At 36.3% G+C, this 25,407-nt stretch overlaps 1 protein-coding gene across 1 annotated transcript; it reads right to left on the reverse strand.

Annotated features, from left to right (window-relative positions):
- Positions 1–1,962: 1,962 nt before the first annotated feature.
- Positions 1,963–22,277, reverse strand: LOC138336240 (protein O-glucosyltransferase 1-like). The gene is made up of 9 exons (XM_069285640.1): positions 22,085–22,277; positions 18,825–18,921; positions 18,227–18,367; positions 9,244–9,379; positions 6,794–6,915; positions 3,792–3,951; positions 3,329–3,387; positions 2,936–3,103; positions 1,963–2,023 (listed from the first exon to the last, which is right to left on the reverse strand). The coding sequence occupies exons 1-9, from the start codon at positions 22,242–22,244 to the stop codon at positions 1,963–1,965; spliced, it is 1,104 nt and encodes a 367-aa protein (XP_069141741.1). The 5' UTR covers positions 22,245–22,277.
- Between the last annotated feature and the right edge of the window lie 3,130 nt (positions 22,278–25,407).

Consider the following 25,407-nt stretch of genomic DNA (forward strand, 5'->3'; position numbering starts at 1 on the left):
GTCAAGGTCATTTATTTGAACAAACTTGGTAGCCCTTCATCCCAGCATCCTACAGGGCAAATATCAGTACCCTGGGCCTTCTGGTTCTTGAGAAGAAGTTGTTTAAAGATTTTGGCCTTTTTGACCCCTGTGATCTTGATTGAAGGTCAAGGTCATTCATTTGAACAAACTTGGTAGCCCTTCATCCAAGCATGTCACAGGCCCAATATCAGTACCCTGGGCCTTCTGGTTCTTGAGAAGAAGTTGTTTAAAGATTTTAGCCTATTTGACCCTCGTGACCTTGAATGAAGGTCAAGGTCATTTATTTGAACAAACTTGGTAGCCCTTCATCCCAGCATGCCACAGGCCTAATATCAGGTCTCTAGGCCTCTTAGTTATTCACAAGAAGTTGTTTAAAGGATTTTAGCCTATTTGACCCTCGTGACCTTGAATGAAGGTCAAGGTCATTTATTCGAACAAACTTGGTAGCCCTTCATCCCAGCATCCTACAGGGCAAATATCAGTACCCTGGGCCTTCTGGTTCTTGAGAAGAAGTTGTTTAAAAATTTTAGCCTTTTTGACCCCTGTGACCTTGAATGAAGGTCAAGGTCATTCATTTGAACAAACTTGGTAGCCCTCCATCCCAGCAACCTACACGCCAAATATGAGTACCCTGGGCCTTCTGGTTCTTGAGAAGAAGTCGTTTGAATAAAAAGTTTACGCACGGCGCACGGCGCACGGCGGACGGCGGACGGCGGACGGCGCACGGCGCACGACGACGGACGGTGCATGATGACAATAGGTCATCCTGACCCTTCGGGTCAGATGACCTAAAAAGTACTGTACTTTTTTTGTACTTTTTCTAGACAAAAGAAAAGGTCAAAAAAAGTACACTGTGTGCTTTTTTTGTACTTTTTTTCCGCCACAAAGTACTTTTTTTGTACTTTTTGTACTGTTTTAGTACTTTTTGGCCTACCTATAAAAGTACTATAAAAGTACTGTACTTTTTTAGTACTTTTTCTGGATAAAAAAGGTCAAAAAAAGTACTGTACTTTTTTAGTACTTTTTCTAGATGAAAAAAAGGTCAAAAAAAGTACTGTACTTTTTTAGTACTTTTTCTAGATGAAAAAAAGGTCAAAAAAAGTACACAGTGTGCTTTTTTTGTACTTTTTGTACTATTTTAGTACTTTTTGGCCTACCTTCAAAAGTACTATTAAAGTACTGTACTTTTATAGTACTTTTTCTGGATGAAAAAAAGTACACATGCCACGGTCATGTGTGCTTTTTTTGTACTTTTTTCCCCCCACAGAGTACTTTTTTTGTACTTTTTCTGTATGGTGTAAAACAATAGAGTGTACTAAAAGCATGCTTTTATGAGCCTGTTTTAGTACTTTTTGTACTTTTTTTGACTCATTTTGGAACCGGGAGGCAAGTTCGGTTCCAAATTGAGTCAAAAAAAGCATGCTTTTTTTTACCTTTTTTTAGTGTACTTTTTTTGTACTTTATTTCGGTATGGGTGATGTCTATACAAAATGTGTGTGAACAATGTAACACGTCAGTTAAGGTTTCCTTCAAATTGTTGAAAAGTGAAGTGGCTGGTAACTAATTTCCTTTTATGTCTAATCACAAGTATCCTAGCTGGGCCTGAACACTATTCCGCCTTTTCATGTTACAGAGTGGGTAGGTATACCATTCACGTCATTTTGTACAAAAAATATGATATTATCACATGACGCCACAATCAATACCTATTTACAAAGACAGGTAACTCTGTAAAAGCTGATTGTCATTGTCAATTTCTAGTCAGACATTACATTACAGAAAATACAACTAATTAAAAGTCAAATGCCATTAATAGATGACTGGTTTCTATACTATACATTTTCCTCTTCTACAACAAAACTAGATTCCTTTATTAATGTCAGTAAACTCAATATATATATGCATAATGTATATAAATTCATATGCTTCTTCCATTTTTTCTTACCTTTCAGCTATTTTTTGTATCTCTGCATCATTCTCTTTTGCAAATTCCAGTAAATCTCTGTAAAAGAACAAAGGAAAAAAGGATCAAGAAAAATTAGCATTGGCGATTTAATTTTGTTGAATTTATCTTCAGTAAAAATCTTCTTTGTTTTAGAAGGTTTTAATGTGTTAGCTAAATACGGGAGATAATAAGACCTACTGTCACAACTTGTTACAGTACTGTTTAACTGCAGAGTATTCTAGAAGCTAGTCAGTAAGATTACAAATAAACGTGTTGCAAATAAAGGGTAATCCAGAATGACCTATTTCAGGAATTTTTTTGAATGATTCTATAATGAAAAATTTTCTGCAATATTTTCAAAGTTAGGATTTAGCTATACTTATATAGGTTTACAAGGCTTATCAAATCTAGTTTATCTATAATCAAGAATTGCACAGAGCCGTATTAGATTTGGATGGGAGAGCTATATGTAATAGTGACTACAGCTGTGGATTATTACCACATTATTGGGTGAATATACTAATTGTCTGGAAATGTAAAAAAAAAAATGGTGGATATGCATATTTCTGAGTGGATTTAAGAACATATTTTCATATTAATTTGGAACCTGGAAGAATTAAGGATTATACAAGGATATTTGTTTACTGATAAGTAACATTTTATTTTCTGTATTGTTCGTGCAATTATCCTACCACCAATTACTTGAGATATTGTCTATATGTAAATCATTTAATTGTGTTTTTTTTTTTTTTTTTTTTTTTTTTAAATTTTACTACTGGTTTCTCCTTTCTGTTATTTTCATGAAAAAATAGTAACAATCTTTATTGGCAGTGACTAATTGCTAACATCTTATGAAAGATGGAATTCTTTTATCATGACATAAAGATGGAATCTGAGTAACGGTAATATGTTCATGTCTGCCACAAAAACTTAGGAATCTAGGACATGAAAAGCATACAAAATACTTACTGGACATCGGTCAGATCTTGTTTGACTGGTATGTAATGGACCCATGGCTTTAATGCAGGGTAAAAAAATTCCAACCATTCATCTCCAACATGGAAAACAACAGAATTACAGAGAAAGAGATGCTTCAGACGAAAGCTGGCTGCCACTCCTCGAAAATTAAACAGGTATCTACAAAACACATTGGAGAGATAACAAACTGCAAGTAACGCTGTTTACATGACTGTCTCCCTTATTTCATATTGAGTTTTGATTTTAAAAATCAAATTGCAATGGCAAATAATTTCTTTTTACTTTAATTTTCCTTAAAGCTACCAGATTAGTTTAATTTATAGTTTAATTTGCAGTTTATTAGTAAATTATGACTGAAGCATTTCTATAACCTAGAACACCTACTTATATTGACAATGCTCCTCTAATCGTACTTCTTTAGCAGGATCTTCACCTAATGTGTCCTATGAAAAGGAATACAGTAGAATTAAGTATATTTCACTTTTTTTGGTTTCGTTTTGGAAAATATTTGCATGAAATTGGGAAATAGAGCAAAATTCTCTAGAGGTTGGAATCTTTATTCGACTTCGATTGCATGCACCACAAAAAGTCACTGATCAGAAACAAAAACTGATTTATTTCAAATATCAATACTTCTGTGAAGCAAACCTCAATTTACTGCAAGAACTGCTTAAAGGTAAAATAACAGTAACATAAAACTTAATATATATACATTATATGTTCAAATTCTAAAATATATCATATGTAAAAAAAAAAAAAAAAAAAAATGGGAAGGAACAAGAAAAGAAACCGAAAAACGATGAAAATACTACACCAATTACACAAAATGCTTCCTTGAATGACTCACCGCTTTAGAGCGCCATGATTGGTTTTTTGTATACTGAGCATCCACTAAGTCAGGGTGTTTCCGAGACAACAGTATTAGTGGATCTCGTTCAGAACTGGTCCGAGAGCCTCGGAAATAACCTTTATCTAGCTTAGCTGCCCAGGGCCACTTTTCAGCTTCCCTACAAATACAACAGAACATCACAAGTCAGTTATATGTCAATATCCTGAAACTGGTATTATTTTTGAATATGCATGTATGTAACAAAAAATTAACTCCAATTTCTGATGTTTGTATCAATAATCATCTTGTAATGCACTTTCTATATTTTTTTTCAATATTCTAGTGGTTAATTTGTGTTTTTGTCCTTGATCAGTAAGTTTCGAAAGATACATTTCAAGTGTTTTATCCTATGGTTTTCCTGGTGTAATTTCTAGCTATTTAAAGTTAAGATATTATATACATTTGCTTCTTGATGAAGAAAAGTGAAAAGTGCAAATTCCCTTCATATCTATCCACTATTGTAACCATATCTATCCACTGTGGTTACCATATCTTTCCACTGTGGTTACCATATCAATCCACTGTGGTTACCATATCTATTCACTGTGGTTACCATATCTATCCACTGTGGTTACCATATCTATTCACTGTGGTTACCATATCTATCCACTGTGGTTACCATATCTATCCACTGTGGTTACCATATCTATCCACTGTGGTTACCATATCTATTCACTGTGGTTACCATATCTATCCACTGTGGTTACCATATCTATCCACTGTGGTTACCATATCTATCCACTGTGGTTACCATATCTATCCACTGTGGTTACCATATCTATTCACTGTGGTTACCATATCTATCCACTGTGGTTACCATATCTATCCACTGTGGTTACCATATCTATCCACTGTGGTTACCATATCTATCCACTGTGGTTACCATATCTATTCACTGTGGTTACCATATCTATTCACTGTGGTTACCATATCTATCCACTGTGGTTACCATATCAATCCACTGTGGTTACCATATCTATTCACTGTGGTTACCATATCTATTCACTGTGGTTACCATATCTATCCACTGTGGTTACCATATCTATTCACTGTGGTTACCATATCTATCCACTGTGGTTACCATATCTATCCACTGTGGTTACCATATCTATCCACTGTGGTTACCATATCTATCCACTGTGGTTACCATATCTATTCCACTGTGGTTACCATATCTATCCACTGTGGTTACCATATCTACCATATCTATCCACTGTGGTTACCATATCTATCCACTGTGGTTACCATATCTATCCACTGTGGTTACCATATCTATCCACTGTGGTTACCATATCTATCCACTGTGGTTACCATATCTATCCACTGTGGTTACCATATCTATCCACTGTGGTTACCATATCTATCCACTGTGGTTACCATATCTATCCACTGTGGTTACCATATCTATCCACTACTGTTATCACATCTTTCCACTACCGTTATCATATCTATCTATCCACTGTGGTTAACATATCTGTCCACTGTGGTTACCATATGTATCCACTGTCTTTACCATATGTATCCACTGTGGTTACCATATGTATCCACTGTGGTTACCATATGTATCCACTGTGGTTACCATATGTATCCACTGTGGTTACCATATCTATCCACTGTGGTTACCATATCTATCCACTGTGGTTACCATATCTGTCCACTGTGGTTACCATATCTATCCACTGTGGTTACCATATCTATCCACTGTGGTTACCATATCTATTCACTGTGGTTACCATATCTATCCACTGTGATTATCATTATCTATCCACTGTGGTTACCATATCTATCCACTGTCGATACCATATCTATCCACTACTGTTATCACATCTATCCACTACCGTTATCATATCTATCTATCCACTGTGGTTAACATATCTGTCCACTGTGGTTACCATATGTATCCACTGTCTTTACCATATGTATCCACTGTGGTTACCATATGTATCCACTGTGGTTACCATATGTATCCACTGTGGTTACCATATCTATCCACTGTGGTTACCATATCTATCCACTGTGGTTACCATATCTATCCACTGTGGTTACCATATCTATCCACTGTGGTTACCATATCTATCCACTGTGGTTACCATATCTATCCACTACTGTTATCAAATCTATCCACTGCCGTTATCATATCTATCTATCCACTGTGGTTCCCATATCAATCCTCTGTGGTTACCATATCAATCCACTGTGGTTACCATATCTATCCACTGTGGTTACCATATCTATCCACTGTGGTAACCATATCTATCAACTGTCGTTACCATATCTATCCACTGTGGTTACCATATCTGTCCACTGTGGTTACCATATCTATCCACTGTGGTTACCATATCTGTCCACTGTGGTTACCATATCTATCCACTGTGGTTACCATATCTATCCACTGTGGTTACCATATCTATCCACTGTGGTTACCATATCTATCCACTGTGGTTACCATATCTATCCACTGTGGTTACCATATCTATCCACTGTCTTTACCATATCTATCAACTGCCGTTACCATATCTATCCACTGTGGTTACCATATCTATCCACTGTCTTTACCATATCTATCCACTGTGGTTACCATATCTATCCACTGTCGTTATCATATATATCTATCCACTGTGGTTACTGTATCTATCCACTGTCTTTACCATATCTATCAACTGCCGTTACCATATCTATTCACTGTGGTTACCATATCTATCCACTGTCTTTACCATATCTATCCACTGTGGTTACCATATCTATCCACTGTGGTTACCATATCTATCCACTGTGGTTACCATATCTATCCACTGTCTTTACCATATCTATCCACTGTCTTTACCATATCTATCCACTGTGGTTACCATATCTATCCACTGTGGTTACCATATCTATCCACTGTGGTTACCATATCTATCCACTGTCGTTACCATATCTATCCACTGTCTTTACCATATCTGTCCACTACAGTTACATACCTAGGTATGATTTCCCTTTGTTCATCCCATCGCCCCAGACCCGTTGGATAAATTGGCCATACAGCTGGTCCTCCTTCCCAGAACGTCCAGGCTGGGTACATAATATCCCATTGGTCCTTCATCTAATCACATGTAAAATATAACATATATGCAGATGAGTTTAAAGTAAATGTAATATATCAAGGCTGCAGGGGTCTGAACCAACTGAGTGGTCATCCATCCAGCTGCATTAAATAATTAGATTAATACAGTACTAGTATTCTTCATGCATCTTCCATAGTCCAATTAAGACAAATCATGTCAATTAAAGTTGTAGTTTTGAATGCTCATCACTCATCATTTTAGTATGTACTTCAAATGAGATCAATATTATTGCAGCTCATTGTACAGATAATATACATTGTATTTACATTGGTCTAGCTGCAAGTGTCAATTCCTGTCGCTTGCTCTTATAAGTGATAAGGTGACAAAGAATGTGAGTTTAAGACAAAGTTGGGAAATGACGTGGCACAGAATACTATGGGATTAGCTGTGAAAGGGCCACGCTGTATGTCCCCCATTTTATGGCATTAATTGTCTGACAATCTGAATTATCAGAGTTATTTCCATTCATTTCACCCCCACCTACCACTTTGCTGAGCTCCCCTGCCCCCCACCTACCAATTTGCTGAGCTCCCTGCCCCACCTAACACTTTGCTGAGCTCTCCTCCACACAACAGTACCTACCACTTTACTGAGCTTTCCCTGACACACCTACCACTTAGCTGAGCTCCCCCACCCCACCTACCACTTTGCTGAGCTTCCCCCATCCCACCTACCACTTTACTGAGCTTCCCTGACACACCTACCACTTAGCTGAGCCCTCCCACCCCACCTACCACTTTGCTGAGCTTCCCCCATCCCACCTACCACTTTGCTGAGCTTCACCCGACACACTTACCACTTTGCCGAGCTTCCCCCACCCCACATTCCACTTTGCTGATTTTCCCCCACCCCACATTCCACTTTGCTGAGCTTTCCCCCACCTACAACTTTGCTGAGCTCTCCTCCACCCCACCTACCTCTTTGCTGAGCTCCTCCCCCCGCCCCACCTACTACCATTTTGCTGAGCTCCACATTGCTGAGCTCTCATAAAAGTACCCACCACATCTACCACTTTGCTGAGCTTCCTCCCCCACCTACAACTTTGCTTCCCCACCCTACCACTACCACTTTGCTGAGCTTCACCCCCGACATACCTACCACTTTGATGAGCTCTTCTCCACACAAACTGTACATAATACTTTGCTGCTGAGCTCCCCACACAACACACACACACTGAATAGAATTACTGGGACTGTTTGCGAAGGCACTTATATCTTTCCCATGGTAGTAAAAAGGAGCACACTCTCATTCAGTTTAGTGAATGAATATTTTCCTCCGCATCAAAGAAGGATCTCGCTTCGAGTAAAACCAAGTAAATAACTGGCAATTTGCTTTCGTTTTGAATGTCGAAATGGTTGCAGAATAAACAGAATACATGGTTAGTATCTTACAATACAAGTGTTTTATTGGTGCTGGACACAAAAAGCCGAGATGACAAGCTTTCCTAAGTCTCACACCAAAATAAACCTTGTATTGTAAGATGACCATGTATTCTCTATATACATGTACTACTTTGCTATGCTCCAACACACAGTACCTACCACTTTGCTGAGTCCCCCCCCCTTCCCACACACACACACACACATCGTACCTACCACTTAACTAAGCTCCTCCCCCACAATATACCTATCACTTTGCAGAGTCCCCCACCCCCCCCCCCCCTCCCTCTCCCCACACACACAGTACCTACCACTTTGCTGAGCTTCCCCACACCGCACCTAAAACTTTGCTGAGCTCCCCACACACAGTACCTACCACTTTGCTGAGCTTCCCACACCATACCTACCACTTTGCTGAGCTTCCCACACCATACCTAACACTTTGCTGAGCTTCCCACACCCACCTTACCTAACACTTTGATGAGCTTCCCACACCATACCCAACACTTTGCTGAGCTCCCATCACACCATACCTACCACTTTGCTGAGCTCCCCACACACCATACCTACCACTTTGCTGAGCTTCCCACACCTTACCTACCACTTTGCTGAGCTTCCCACACCATACTACCATACCTAACACTTTGCTGAGCTCCCCACACACAGTACCTACCACTTTGCTGAGCTTCCCACACCATACCTAACACTTTGCTGAGCTTCCCACCCCCCACACACACGTACCTACCACTTTGCTGAGCTTCCCACACCATACCTAACACTTTGCTGAGCTCCCCCCACACACCATACCTTTGCTGAGCTTCTACCACTTTGCTGAGCTCCCCACACACAGTACCTACCACTTTGCTGAACTTCCCACACCATACCTACCACTTTGCTTGTCTCCCTTCCCCAACACAGTGTACCTACCACTTTACTAAAGGAGAAGATAGGTACAGGTGGGCCCCGTTTAGATGACTGTGGCCAATCTCTCACATTTATCAACATCTCCATATTTGGTAACTTCTTGATGATCTGGAGGATGAAATGCTCCACGCCAGAACACCTGTCAATACATTAAAGTTTCCTCTACATTTAAAATTTGCTCTGGTGTAAAGTGTATACAATTAAATTATCAAAGATACCCTTAACATATCATTTCAAATATAAATACCCTTAACATATCATGGCAAATATAGATATCGTTAACATATCATTTCAAATATAAATACCCTTAACATATGGCAAATATAGATACCCTTAACATATCATGGCAAATATAGATACCCTTAACATATCATGGCAAATATAGATACCCTTAACATATCATGGCAAATATAGATACCCTTTACATATCATGGCAAATATAGATACCCTTTACATATCATTACAAATATAGATACTCTTCTGATATCATTTCAAATATAGATAGATACCCTTAACATATTATGGTAAAATACTACTGTATCTTGATCAAGCTTTTATTGGGCAATCTGATTATAAATTGTATTGAATTTGTGGAATGTGATTTGCAACTGCTAATCACAGGTGTCATACTGTTTTCAACAGGTGTATCGTTGGACAAAACATCTGGTCATCGCCCCGGTCATCACCTAAATTAACTCAATAACAGAAGTCCATTGACCTGTATCTGGATATGAACAACTCCCTGCAGGCTATACATTTTGTAATTAAAACTTAATAAATGATATGTGTCATTATTTAATTATATGTGTCATTAAATTTTATTTAATATTTTTCCCCAATCAGTTATATGAATACATAGACAGATATATGTATATATGTACATATTGAAATGATAACACAAATGTCATTTTTAATTGTATCGTGACTTTTATTAATCAGAATCAATAAGAATCTTTTTATTAGTAGCCAAATTATTTACTATCAAGTACCAGTGTGAGTAAAAAGAAAACTTGATATATATTTTTCTACAATAAATTTATTTGTAGGAACCAAAATAATGAAATCATATGACCTTTGAGAATTCTTATATATCATTCAAAATCAATAAATCGAAAACTTTAAAGACAGATGATCCGTTACAATTTCTTCATTAAGCCCAGAGATTTAGTAAGATAATACCGTACATGTACTATCTAACTCTAACCAGAGTGGTTTTCAGTCTTACAAATTATATCCATGATTGTAATATAGAATGTGTCCATCTTCACAACACATCTAACCTGGTAATCTCAATTATTTGGGGTGGAATAGTAAATCAAAGTACTGAAAGTACTGAGACTTAAGCCTAAAAAACGTTACAAATCAAGAATTCTGATTTGCATTGATAACATAAATGATAAATCTCAATGTACAACAGCATGGCCATCAATTGTTGTCAAATTGCAATGATAAAGAAATTTTTTATATACTTTTTTAGAGTTAATTTTTTATTTCCTTCTTCTCAAAACAAAGAACATGCGTTATGCAATACAATAATCCGAAAACATTGCAATTCCTTTAATAAATGAATTTGATATTGGTGAACATCATATCATACACATCATGTAAATTCCCAGTTGGACAACTATAAATTCCAAGTAAAAGTGTTGTATTATAAATGCAAGCACTCTATCATAAGATGACAATTTATTTCATTATTGATAAACAAATAGCAAATCACAAAGTAGGGTCGACCATGAGTCAATGATTTATAAATATTTCCTTCTCTCTTTCTTTTGAGAAAATGGCAACAAAATGTCATTTGTCACTCCAAGATTTTGTTATTATGTGTACCTTGTATTTATCATATCCTTTAAATCCCTTTATGCAATCTTCAATTTACTCTGACAACATCAATTGGATAGTATCCTAATATAACTTCTTTGTGCATATGCATATTATTTCTTTCATTCCTGCATATTTAATCTATATTGATTGAAAGGCTTTTTTGTATCATTAGCAATGTCCATGAAGCTAGAGCGCATCATGAAATTTGCCTCCCTCCAGTTGGTATTCATATTGACTATGAATGCCAATTGAAAGCCAATGCTTATATCAATGTTTACAACCTGAACTCACTCAAGGTTATCTGTATTTTACACAATATCATAAGCCACCTATATTTCAAATTATTTTGTAAATGTTGAAAATATCAAAATACATTTTAATTTCCATGTATACTTTTCAAGCCATCATTAGCTAGGTAATAGAAGCTTTTTTTAGGTAAATTATTTCAACATAAGTATGTTAATTTAACACTGTTTGTGTCCGTTTTTATCATAATGATGGAATTTGGTCTGTTTTATGAAAAATAGATCGTGGTTTTAATCTAAGAAGAATGCATTATGGGGAATAAACACAAAGAGTAAATTCTGCAATCATATTTTGAATGATAATAAGATATCAAACATGACACAGTACGTGTCTCATTAAATTCAGTGTATTCAGTGATTTCATTCTGATGTACTGAAAATACAGTTTCTGTGGGTTTTTTTTTATTCATATATGGTTTTCATATGTATTTGAGGAAAAGGCAAAAAAGATGATTTCAATGCCATTACATTAATCATAGAAATGATCATGCCGCACAAGTATATATATATATATGGATTTCATGATTTTAGTGACACCTCCAAAGTTGCATCTTTGTTAAGCTATATCGAGATTGACTTTGACTTCATGGTCTGAATGTATGTACTTGTTTCACTTATAACCATAGATGTAAATGTAATATTTTTGCAATACTGCCACAAATACTAATACATTTAATTCAAAATGATTTTTAGTTTTAATTTATGTTGATTATATGACATTACAATAGTGTAAGATACACCTTTCTGTTTTTATAATTATCATTATAGTGAAAAAAATAATAATTTTCTAATGATAAATACATGACTAATTCATTATAAAAACATTAAGATGTTAGGCAGATTTCTATTCCCCAGAAAACAGATACTGTACGTGTGTTATATGAAAATTAAGCTTAATTCAAAGCTTTGTGTATCTATATCAGCAGTCAAATGTCTTGTGACCGACTTTGATATTGATTATTTCAACAATATTCAACTGATCACAGAAAAACCATATACATGTATGTGTTTATTTGACATTTTTCTTTATCAAAATTCTTATAAATAAAACAAAAGATTTTAAAATAAAGAAAGCAAAAGTCTTATATTCATTAAAAAAAAAGTTTTTTGTACTACACTCTTGTGTTGCTCACTTCTGTATGCAAGTAAAACCATGCACACATAATGGCAGCCTTATATTGTCTTGAACCTCAGGTCTGTTTTCAAAAGCATTATTTAAAGTACACGGAAAGAAAGTTTGATTAATTTACTGTTTTTTTTTTAATTATAACTTTTAGGTCTATAAGACTTAGATAGCAAGATTAACAGAGATTATATGTTTAAGTTAGATGTGTGGACAGCAGTCAGCTGGAAGGTAAGGTACTACCCTAGCTGTGTATTAGGTGCCATTATACACATGTAGGCACAGGGGAGTAGGAGGAGAGGGGGAGAGGGAGAGGGGTGAGATGTAGTACACAGTATAGGTCAACGGCATTTAAATTAGCGTGTCATAGGTCAACAGCATTTAAATTACTGAGTTGAAAGGTTACTGAAAGTAGTGTCTATGACTCAAGCCATACAAAGTTTGGCTTTAGTCAGGCTTAACGTCAAAAACACAAAGCAATTCTGTTGGTTTTAACAAATACAGAAACAAATAAATATGTTTCTGATGAATGTGAATGATGTAGTAATTTAAATTTGTAAAAAAATTCACTTTTATTTTCAGTTTTTCACTTACAAAAAATTGAGATGAAAATCTCTAATATAAATATAGTAGTGCTGGAACAGTTAGTAAAAATGCCAACCAGTTAACCGGATTGGATTAACCGAACCGTAACCGGATAACCGTACAATTTTGTAGCTGTTTAAGTAAGTAACGTTTCAGTCGTACATCGATGCCATGAATTAGTAATACGTCGTCTGGATTCCATAACAATTATTCATATCTTTCAGGAAACACTCATTTTTAAAACACAAAGAATAATTACTTCGAATTAGATTTATTTTGTTTGTTTTTAATAAAACCATGATGGTGAATGAAAATCGGTGTAAACACACTTACAATGTCAAAGTAAGCCTACTTCCAGCACATGGTTTCTTAGGCACACGGAACCTGCACACATCACGATTCACGCTCACTGGAATGTTTGCATAGAAGCCAAGTGACACCTATAAGCGTTTAAGCGACGATCCAGTTTCTGATAACAACACTGTTGTCGTAACACTTTTAATTTCATTACAAAATTGCGCTTCTGAAAGCATGTATACTTTATACTATAGGTGAAGATGGTCATTAGTACAGGTATTTCGTTACTTTGAGGAGTATTTTTGCTGTACGAAATGTATATGGCGGTTATCGGATAGCTAAAATGCTAACCGGATACAAGCTGAAACCGAACCGTGAACCGGTTATCCAGTTACCCGTTCTAGCACTAAAATATAGTAAAATGATATATGTGATACTTTAATTGTCATGTCAATTTGTTTGCAGTCAAAGGAGGTGTTGCATATAGGGTGAAAATCCGCCCACGATAAATTTTTGATTTTTGAATTTAAATTAGTTAATTGCATTAATACACATATGTCTATAATACTTAAAACCCGATTGGACTATTATTACGACTACAGCACCCCCTACATTAACACTGGTAAATTTAAAGCCTATTGGGCCTTTTACCTGGCATAAGTCATAGTAAAAACATTAAAATCGTGTTTTCGTTGTGATTGAAAATACCACATAAAAATGCCTTTTTAACGACATATCACACTTGGTTGTATCCAATATCATTCTATCACAAATCGAACGTAAATATCAAATATGACAGAAAATACGACTTTTTGAAGTTTTTTATTTTTCGTTTGAGCGACAGAATAAGTAAGGCACTACTCGAGTACCCTAAAATTTTGATGTTTAAAATTATATTCAGATTATCATCGTTTCACCATAAGCAGCTCAAGTTGATGAATCACTGGATATGCCACGTTTTTTTAGATTATTTTCCCCTACCCCCATTTTTTTCTCCATAATATCAAAGTACTGAGAGTACACTGTCATATATTATCGACTTTACTGTAAGAGTAGAACGTGATATTGAGGTGTGTATTTCGACCAAACCTTGAAATTATCATCATAAACTCATGTTTATAATATTTTTCGGAAATTCTACTTATCCGTTTTGAAAGAGTGGGACACATAATACTGACAGTTGTGATTTAACGTAATATTATGCCCAATGACATGTTGCATTCCAGAAACTGTATAAGCATTAAGGTAATAAAGATCAAATACGACAGTATGTGTCCTTTGCCCACGGTAAAAGGGAACAATCAATGTTGCCATCGTCTCATGAAGGGCGTTAGAATTGCACCTGCTATACCAATTGCATGATCGTAAAAGGCGACAAAATTTGGTACCTTTTTTGCTGGCGTCAATCAGACATCAGACGAGGCTCTATGTCTCAGTTTACCTTTAGTAGCCTATAGGTATCGCGAAATAATACTAACAAAAAGTTTACCAGGTACTGATTACATAAGTATAAGCTTTTTTTCTCATCCAACATCCTTCATGAAAGTGCATCCTTCAATGGCCATTGCTTTCTAGCAGCTTCATTTTGCTAGAGATTTTCGTCTAACTTCTTAGAACAAAAGGAGACCGTAATACGCATATCAATTAGTTTAAATCATAATATGTCGGTCAATGTTGATATTACTATTTAAAAAAAAATACTATTGTTACTAAATTAATTCTGGGGAAAAATCTCTTGGTTCTGTCCTTTGGTGGGGCAACAGCGTAGAATATATCAAATGACATACACCGGATGCCGTCCTTAAATGACTATAGCTGTAGTAGTACGTCAGTAAAAATCAGCGAATCAACCAGTTTGCTTTCGCGGTAGACCGATTCCTGCATTCTTGACTCTATAAAATCGTTTTTAATGTTTGTTTGATTAAATCAACGTCCTATTAACAGCCAGGGTCATGTAAGGACGGCATCCATGTATGCAGTGTCTCGCGTGTATGAAGTGCCTGGTATGTGATATGGGAGACTGCGTTATATTCATGTTGTGTCTTCTTCTATAGTGGAACTCTTGTCCTTTTCATAGTGCTATATCACTGAAACATGCCGCCGAAGACATCAAGCAACACATCCCACCCAGTCACATTATACTGACAACAGGCGAACCAGTCGTCCTACTCGCTTAATGCTGAACGCCAAGCAGGGTGTGTCTCTGCAAGGAGACAGAGCCCAGAGCCTACCTCACAATCGAAGACGTAACGTGAGGAGGTGTCAAGGGTGACGTTAGGAAGTATAAAGTAAGTTAGGAAGAAGAGATGCTAAGATACGATTCTGAATTTGGTCGCCTTATAAGATCATACAATAAGGACAGTGGGTACAATTCTAACGCCCATCAGTTCATTTTAATGTCATGAGGTCATCTAACCCGAAGGGTCAGGATGACCTATAGTCACCATGCTTCATCCATTGTCGTGCGCTGTTCGCATTTCGTCCTTCGTAAACTTTTCATCCAAACGACTTCTTCTCAATATCCGAAAGAAACTGATATTAGGCATGTAGAATGCTGGAAGGACTACCAAGTTTGTGGAAATGAATTACCTTGACCTTCATTCAAGGTCACAGAAGTCAAAAAAGCTAAATCTTTAAACGATTTCTTGTGAATATCTAAGATGCTTAAATACCTGATAAGGCCTGTAGTATGCTGGCATGAAAGGCTACCAAGTTCATTTAAGGTTACAAGGGTCAAATAGGCTAAAAACTTTAAACGACTTATTGTGAATAACTAAGAGGCATTGGAATCTGATATTGGGACTGTAGAATGCTAGCATGAAGGACTACCAAGTTTGTTCAAATGAATGGCCTTGACCTACATTATGGTTACATGGGTCAAATAGACTAAAATCTTTAAACGAGTTCCTGTGAATAATTAAGAGGACTAGAGACCTGGTATTATACATGTAGCATGTTGGGATGAAGGGCAAATGTTCTTAAATCATCTTGCCCGATAGGTCAGGGTGACATAGTGATCGTACTTGGTGGCCGTCCGTCGTGCATACACTTTTTATTCAAACGACTTCTCAATAACTGAAAGGCATCGGAACATGATGTTAGACCTAACGTATTCTTGAATAAAGGGCTACAAAGCTGTTTGTCAAATGAATGACCTTAACGTTAATTCAAGATCACAGGGTCCAAACTGGCAAACATAAACGACTTCTTGACAATAACTAAGACACCTTGCAGTATGCTGGAATAAAGAGCTTCAGACAGGTCTAATGTATGAAAATCTTAAAACAGCTTTTCAATAGGTGAAATGCCTAAAGAACTCAATAGTGGGTCTGTACTACTCCACATAATTTGTTTACTTGACCTACTTTCATGGTAACATTTAAAAAAAAATATCAGACACCAAGTACGTCTATTGAAGAGCTCCTAGCGTGCAATATCAAATGTGTTGCCCCCAAAAAGTTACGCAATTTCAGTCCACTGGATTCTTTTTTCATTACTGTATATAGTTTGACCATGTTTTATTGTGTGAATAATAGTCAGACATGAGGTGTTTGGCTTAAGAATGAAATCCTAGTTATCCATGACATGTTTATGACATATCAAAACAACAGTATATTCTTTTGAGAAATATCTAAGGTCAACATATAAAATAAATCACACCGGTATACGTTTTGCTTAATGATGCATCTGCTTATCAATTTGTAAATAAACCCATGACGACAAAAATAGGAAATACTACTGACAAGTGGTGTAGGAAATATATGTGATATTGACCTTATTTTGCTTGATTGTCTAGTCAAATATATGACCCTAAAATTAACATTTTGTGAATAGTCCTATATGATATATACGCAAAACTAGGTCAAAGGTCAATACATGTCAGTTCGACCGAACTTTGGTACACCAACTTACATGGGATACGTTTTACTCAAGTAATATTCATGATAGAGCCGAGAGAAGGACAGTTTTCGTTTGAAATTTTTAAGTTTCAGTACTCTCAGTACTTTGATATTGGGTAAGCAATAAAGGGGGTAGACGTAAAAAAGTGCTAAAAAGTCGGCATATCCAGTGATTCATCGACACAATATTTTCATGCTTCAATAAATGATATATGAAGATATTTTTGATTGCTAAAATTTTAGGGTACTCGGGGTTTGTCATTGTTATCTAAGGAATTAATTAAAAACTAATGAAATGAAATTGCTCTATTTTCAAGAAAAAATAATAGCAAAACAGGAAATTGCAAGAAAACCCCAACAGATATGATGAAGCATTGTATATCGTTAAAAAGATAATACAAAAATACTATGTTCTTACACCAAAATAATTTATCTTTGGCTTTTTGTATGCCTTAATATGATACATTAAAGGCGCACAAGTAGGAATCGGACGTAAAACTTATAAAAGGTGGCGCTGTATTCGCAAGATTAATCTATTCATGGAATAAGTACTGTTCCCATATGTATTATGTGCCGATTGATGTATTTGCACCAAAAAATTAAAAATCGATCGTGGGCGGCCATGCAACACCTCCTTTAGGCCTATATTAACATAAAGTTTCTATCTCATTACTTGAGATGAAAGTCTCTAATATAATAGTAAAATGATACGAGATACTTTAATATTGCCATGTCAATTTGTTTGCAGTCAAATTTATTTAATTATTTGTAAGCATGGCAGTTTCCGTTTCATTACGCAGCTTACAGCGAATTTTGAACGTCATTAAGATAATGACAGCCTCAAGCTTCATGTATGTCACAGTTCTATCTGCCAAACCATACCTACGTTAAATCTCTGCTTTAAGCTATCTCTAAATAAGCCAAGGAAATCAATCTGAAAATAAAATTACCTGTTAGGAAACATGCATCTGTCCTCGCGGTAGAGCTTGTGGTTGATAATTTGGTAATGGACCCCACGATCTATAGATTTAACAATCATGTCCTTGGTAATCCCATTCTCCTCCCATACCTGGAGATCCTCATTGATAACACTGTCAATACACAATACAACGTATACATCTTAACTAAAGCAGCTTTGAATTTTTGAAATGTAAAAGTTAAAACAGGTTTGATAACATTATGAAGTCCCCCCCAAAATCTAGCTTACAAGAAATACTACACAAATTATTATCCAATGCACAATATTGAATACGATAAATTTAATGTTATTTTCATAATACAACTAGGTCCTGAATCTTGTTTCCCAGTGTTTCTCTAACTAGTAACTACTGTGTATTAATTAGTTGACTATCACTATGCCACACGGTAACACAGTGAAATAATTGAACAATTAAGTCAACCTGCCATAGCATCCATCACCAATTTCAACACAATATAACCTGTGTATAAAGATCACCTGGCTATTACGACAATTATCCCTTATCCCTCTGTCTCTTGGCTGTCTTTATAAACAGGTTTGACTGTCAATACAAGGTAAATGATACTTACTTCTGGTGACATGAACACTGATCTGGAATACACTCTGTGTAGTCTGACACAGCCTTGTGTATTTTCTTCAGGTATTTTTTCCATTTCACATTTGATGCTGTTAAATAAAAAGAAAAAAAAATATTACCATATTTAACCCAAATAAGATCCCCACACAGAAAAGAAATAAAAGTCAAACATGATGCTGGTAGGAGGGGTCTTATTTGCAGACAGCTTCCTGACAACATTCATTTATTACATTGCCATCTTGGATTTTTGAACGACTGTCATTGTTGTAATAATCATCAGTCAGACAGGAAATACAAAGGTGTTCTTGCATTCGCCATTGACAGCTGTGACTGTGACTGGCAATGTTACGGCTTAACTAACTGCTAATTATTACGAACTAGTCCAATTGTACTAGTGGCTTCCCTTCCAATTAAAATCGTTATAAAATATTATACCTGCAGTTGTCATTTGCATTTTCAACACATTTTGAGTGCATTTTGTTAGAATTTGTGTTCATGAATGCACACATTAATTCCAGACTGTACTTTTGGTCAAAAATCGTAAACTGATGATGACCAAAATGCTGAAGCAAAACGGCTGTATATTTATTTTGGACTTGTGTTTAAATACAAAATAGCTGGGCTAGTAAAATTTTGGGGTTTATTAGTCCAAAGGACTAGCAGTGAAAAAAGTTAACGTTACAGACTGCATAGATATTAAAGATTATCAAGATTCAATAAAATTAAATTTTAGCTCAAAGTCAATTTCAAGTTTTGAACACCTTGAAAATGAATAATGACATACTTCAGGGCTCGAATTTCAGGTTGTTTTACTTGCTTTTTGCAAGTAGATATACCAGAATAGCAAGTGGAAAAAATATGCACTTGCTTATTTTAGCAAGTGGTTTTTATCAGGGACAACTGTAAAAATGACATAATGATTGTGAAAAAATTGTTTTAATGGAAAATATGGGGACTCAGTTCTTACAATAATGTTTTTGATATACATTATGTACTTATACACCTCACATCATCATGCAAAATTAAAGGATTTTATATGTAACATAACTGTAATTTGAATACGGATATTAATTAAAAGTAAAAATATATTTTAGCAAGTAAAAGTTTAGAGCACTTGCTATTTTTAGCAAGTGACAAAAAAATGTAAAATTCGAGCCCTGTACTTGCTATAGTAGTACGCTTGAAACAGGGATGTGTGAACTTATGAGTTCTACCATACAGTATTACAACCTTTTATAAATGTCTTTGGTGACTGAAATTGGACAAACGTTAAACCCTTGTCTACAAATGTTGACACAACATTGTCTCCTCTACTGTCACAATTTGTCTTACAAAAGTAATTTATTGATATAAATTGTAATTGATTTATCATTATTTATAATTTCGAGTTGACTAAACATGTTTAAATCTACTCCAACAATGTTAGAGGTATAGCACGGCGGGACACTTTTGGAACATTACGTCGTGTCTAACCTCTAACTTCCGATAGGCCATTTACCCGATGCTGAGGGTAACATTTTCAAAGTTTGGATTGTGACAATATAAAACGTTTAAATAATATATAAATCGTCATCAAAGTCAAATACCTACCTCTTTTTCATAAATCAACAAGTATTTTGACAAAATCAGCAGTAAAATCCATCTAAAACAAATATTTACATCTCCTAACGTAAACTTTCATGACCCAGACAAAACTTCATGATGAAAGCGATCCGGCCGGTAAATAGAAAAAACGAATTGCAAAGTCCCCGAAACGCTTGATCTGCCTTTACTTTTACTTGCATGCTGCCCACTTGAATTCACATTCCGTTTTTTGTAGTAACCAGCCGCCATATTTAAAACTAGGTCAAAATGTTACGGAAGGGATTCATCATATCTAATCTGCTAAAATACTATTTTATGAGGCCTTAAGCTATGGTTTTCCTAGATAAATAGGATAATTAATACATAAACTGTAAGTACACGTCAATGTTATCACTGTTAGAGCAAGAAATAATGATATTATTGCACTTTTCATTCCGCCTTCATCTGACGTCGGAAGCTGCATCAAAGAAATATGCCTTCGGAAATGAGAGTCGACAGTCAGCAAAGTAACGTCCGATAAAAAAAACGGCTGACCAGTCGACTCTCATGTTATGGGAGTAGAGTGGGAGTACGTAATTTCGCACACTTTTGGCATTGATTTTAATGAATTTCAAAATATTTTCATTCCGAACCAAAAAGGCTGGACTTACATCGGCAGATGTACAAGTGCTTCACAACACACGAGTATGTAACCGGATATGCGCAGACGTATCACTGCGCACGGGAGCTGTTATTAACTTGAGGTTAACATGTAGTTGAACGGGTTTGGGGGACGTAATTTCGCACACCCCTCAAACTTTCTTGTTTTTGGAGAAAATAATTATTTTCAAACATTTCATGTACCAACAACATCATAAACAAAGATGAAGTACAGTTCCAATCTTGAAATAACATCAAAACACAATTATATTTCTAAATGAAAAAGTGACATTTCGCCGCCATTTTCGTTACGAAAAACGACCGCTCCCCATAGTAAACAATGTAAACGAGGTCAAGAAAGTCATAGCGTGTCCGCAGAAAATATCTGTTTTCCGCTTATATTTGATGGATTTTCATACGGGTTTCGATATATTCTAAAAAAGGATAGTTTCTCTACATATTTGTATGTGAATCAGTTATTTATCACCCAGAATTATTTTATGTCAAGTGGTTTATTTTCTATAAATTTCTTTACTGAGATAGGCCGTATTGTTTCGATTTCGTTTTTTCAAAACAAACTTATCCTGAAAAGTTTAACTAAATATGACAAAATCACAGTGAGAGGCCTCCTTTAGTCACAACATAAACAACAGAGCAAATTGTTCTGGCATTTAAAGGAAGATCGCGAAAAATCGTCAGGTGTGCGAAATTACGTACTGTGCGAAATTACGTACCCTCACTGTAGTTTAAATCTAATCTAACGTGTAGAAAGACCCTTATAATTTGGAAATAATTCTAATCTAGATTTTGATGGATTTTATTAATGATTTGGTAGACTTGGAAAGAATTTGGAAAGACAGATGGGGATTTAAGTTTATCGAAAGGTATGTCTCAATCGACACAATTAAACGGAATCACCGATCGTTTCTCATGTGGTTTATCATAAAGTTGATCCAATGGGGTTGGCCATGTAAACATCTCTAATGGTAAGCGCGCCAACTAAAAACTCCGGACTGTGACAACACTTACTTTGTGTATACTTATTATCAGTGGTTTCCTGGTTTGTGTTTGAGGTACAGCTAGCTTCCTCTGTATCTGGCTTTGCCTGACACATCTCATCTGACACACATGGCGATAAAAACAACAACCATATAACCCAAATATATCCTGAGCTTGCTGACAGCCGCATCTTTCCGGAAATAGACCAAATTTGCTCTCTTTTATAAAAGAGCTCTCGTGGGAGAAGTCATTATTTAGAAATGCAGTCTGGCTATTTCCAGAAATAAAATATCCGGATATAAATAAATAAATAAATAAATAAATAAATAAATAAATAAGAATTAAAAATGAAACATACCCACGTATACATGCAAGGATTAACATCAAGCTTTAGAGAAAAAGGAAGAAATAATAAACAGCATGTGGATAATGAAACACATTCGGAAGGAAATACAACTATGATTTCAGCTGATTTACTACTTTAGTAATTCGTATCCTACAGACATATACAATATGTATGTCTATAAGGATCCAGTGTTATATGGAAAATAACTGATAACCCATATATATATACTAACATGATACGCGTTGTAGAAATGGGAATTTCTAATGATATTAAAATCTGAAAGAAATTTATGATTTTATGAGATGAATTTTTCATTTTTTAGTTAATTCTTAGAAAAATATTTGACTAAACCTACTTTCTCTACATTTGTTGCATAAGCCTAACATGTGCACAATAGCGCATAGTCACCCCCTCCAGGGGCGTAGGAAGCGGCGGGGGAGGGGGGAGGGGCAGGGGGTGCAATTCCCCCCCCCCCCCGTTCCCCAGGACGGTGGACGGGAGGACAAACATGTCATTTTGCCTCCAACCCCCCATTTTCGGCGAGTGAAATGTTCTAAAATTGCACATTTGAAAGAAAAAATGGTCCTTCTGCACATTTAACGTACTTCATTTTTAGAAAACCTTCTGCTGCGCGGCGCGTTTCCTAAAACGTTCAAACACGTAATAATTCAAACCTTTAATTATTAAAATTTAATACACGACGTCGACCAATAGACTAGACATCAAAATACATCGTAGAACGTATCTCGGCCATTCTAAATTGTAAATTTTTCTGAAGGGTGGGGTGGGGGGGGGGGGGGGGGGGGGGGTCGGGGTAAATGGGGGGGGGGGCGGGGTAAATGGGGGGAGGGGGGTGTAATGGGGGGATAATAATGGGGGAATGGGGGGTATCCCCCCCCTTCCTCCATTCAAAATCTCGATACTTCGGCGCTCGATCGTACGCTAGTTTGCGTAATCTTCAATTTCCTGTTAGCGACGCCACTGTCTATACATGCATGTGTACATATGTACATGTACAAGGATTATATGTAATGATATATGAAAAAAGTATATAAAGCATCTCCTGTAGGAGATGGGGTGAATGGGGGAGGTTACAAAATATTGAGGACCTTGCCCCCCACCCCCCATTACATTTCATCTTTCTACGCCACTGCCGTCTGAGGGTCAATTCAAGCATATAATTAAAATACATTTCTTCGTTTTCTCGTTTTTCCCTTATAAAAACGCTCTTGTTTTTAAAGCAGTTATTATTTACATACATACTAAGATAATAAACCATTTGTTTCATACAATAAATAATAATATGATTAGATAGGTCTAATTTACAATATGGCCCTACATCAATGTATATTAAGTTATCACAGACAAAATTTCAATAAAGAAAACGCCTTAATTAAAATACATACACATTTATATCAAAATACAAATAAAGCTGCTTTCTAAAACATTGATAGAAAGTATCAAACTAAAATTGTGAAAACACATCCTACAGCTGTTTGTGTTGCTGCTCAACCGTCGTCGTCATCGGCCAAGTCTATCCACCTTCGAGGGTTTCAACCCTTATCCTGGAACTCTCCGGATGGTGGGTCAGTAGGGGTGATATCAGTCCCTACTCTTAGACGATTGGCTTCCAGCTACTATCACATCTTCGTATCCACAGCCAGCGGGATGCTTTCTCCAAGAGCATCTATAACACCCTTCAGCATGACTGGCTAGGAAATTCTCGGCAGCCTACCTCCACTGGGAAGTTCCATGCCTGTCAGCCTTTTCTTGGGCAATCGTCGGCCAACTCTGCATACTCTCCATACTTTGTCCTCTTTGTTCCGCTCGTGCGCCGATTCACATATTGTCTCCCAGGGCACAGTCAGTTCCACCATTACCAGTTTCTTCTTGCTAGAAGATTCTTGCACTATGTCTGGTCTTAGTGCTGTCTCTACCGACTCTGGGAAGGCCAACTTTTCCTCCAGGTCCACACGCATATCCCAGTCTCCTGCACATCCTAGGATGCCTAGGTTGGTCTTTCTAGTTGATTTCGTTGGTGTTTGCCCCTCCTTTTGAACTTAAATGAATGTTGGTCCTTTCTGTATTCCTTTTGCCTTCTTCCTCTCTCTTTCCAAGGCGTCCACAAGCTTTCTTAGCACCTGGTCGTGCCTCCATGTGTACCACCCTTGAGCCAGTGCCACTTCACACGAAGAGAAAATGTGCTCTAGGCTTCCAGCCCTGTCACACTGACATGTTTGATCTTCCACTAGTCCCCATCTGTGAAGATTGGTAGGTGGTGGAAGTACATCGTATACTGCTCTCAAAAAGAACTGGAGCTGCCATGGCGTGTATTTGCAGATTTCATATATCTATGTTTAAAAACAGCAACACCTAAGGCATTTCTAATATCATCGTTTCAATCCATTTAGTAAATTTGGATAAAGTGTAAGGACACGTGCGCTTAAATAACTTGTTCTGACATTAGGAATATAAAGCTTATTTGAAAATGAAGATCTGGTATTTCTCATACAAACATTCCTAATACGGGTTAACATGTTACTGAAGACACTAGGAGTATCCCCATGTAAAATTGTGTAAGCAAGAACAGGGCCGTTTTCGATTATACATTTTGGCTTTTTGGACCTTGTTGTTCGTTTATTAATCAAAGACGGACCCGGTGATTTTCTATTGTTTTCAGACGAGCCTTGAGAAAGCCCTCATAGGCCTTATCAAGAACTGTAGGTCTGTCAGGATTTATACTTGAACCAACTTGACTTTAACCAACGGCCGAACCGGTTGTTCTGAATAAACGAAAACGGTCCAGCTTTCCTGAAAATAAAATAGCTTTCAACTGAGTAAAAATCAATTTGGGTGGTTTTTAAAACATATCTGTCATTAAGTAAAAGTTTTGCTGCTCTAAAGTACAAACAGAAATACTTCTTATTAGTAAATAGTCAAACCTATGGGGCGCCGTTGTACTATTTTCTCCGCTAATTCGAATTAGTGATATCCAAAATTCGAATTT

Source organism: Argopecten irradians, chromosome 12 (assembly GCF_041381155.1).
Source record: "Argopecten irradians isolate NY chromosome 12, Ai_NY, whole genome shotgun sequence".
Taxonomy (NCBI): Eukaryota; Metazoa; Mollusca; class Bivalvia; order Pectinida; family Pectinidae; genus Argopecten; species Argopecten irradians.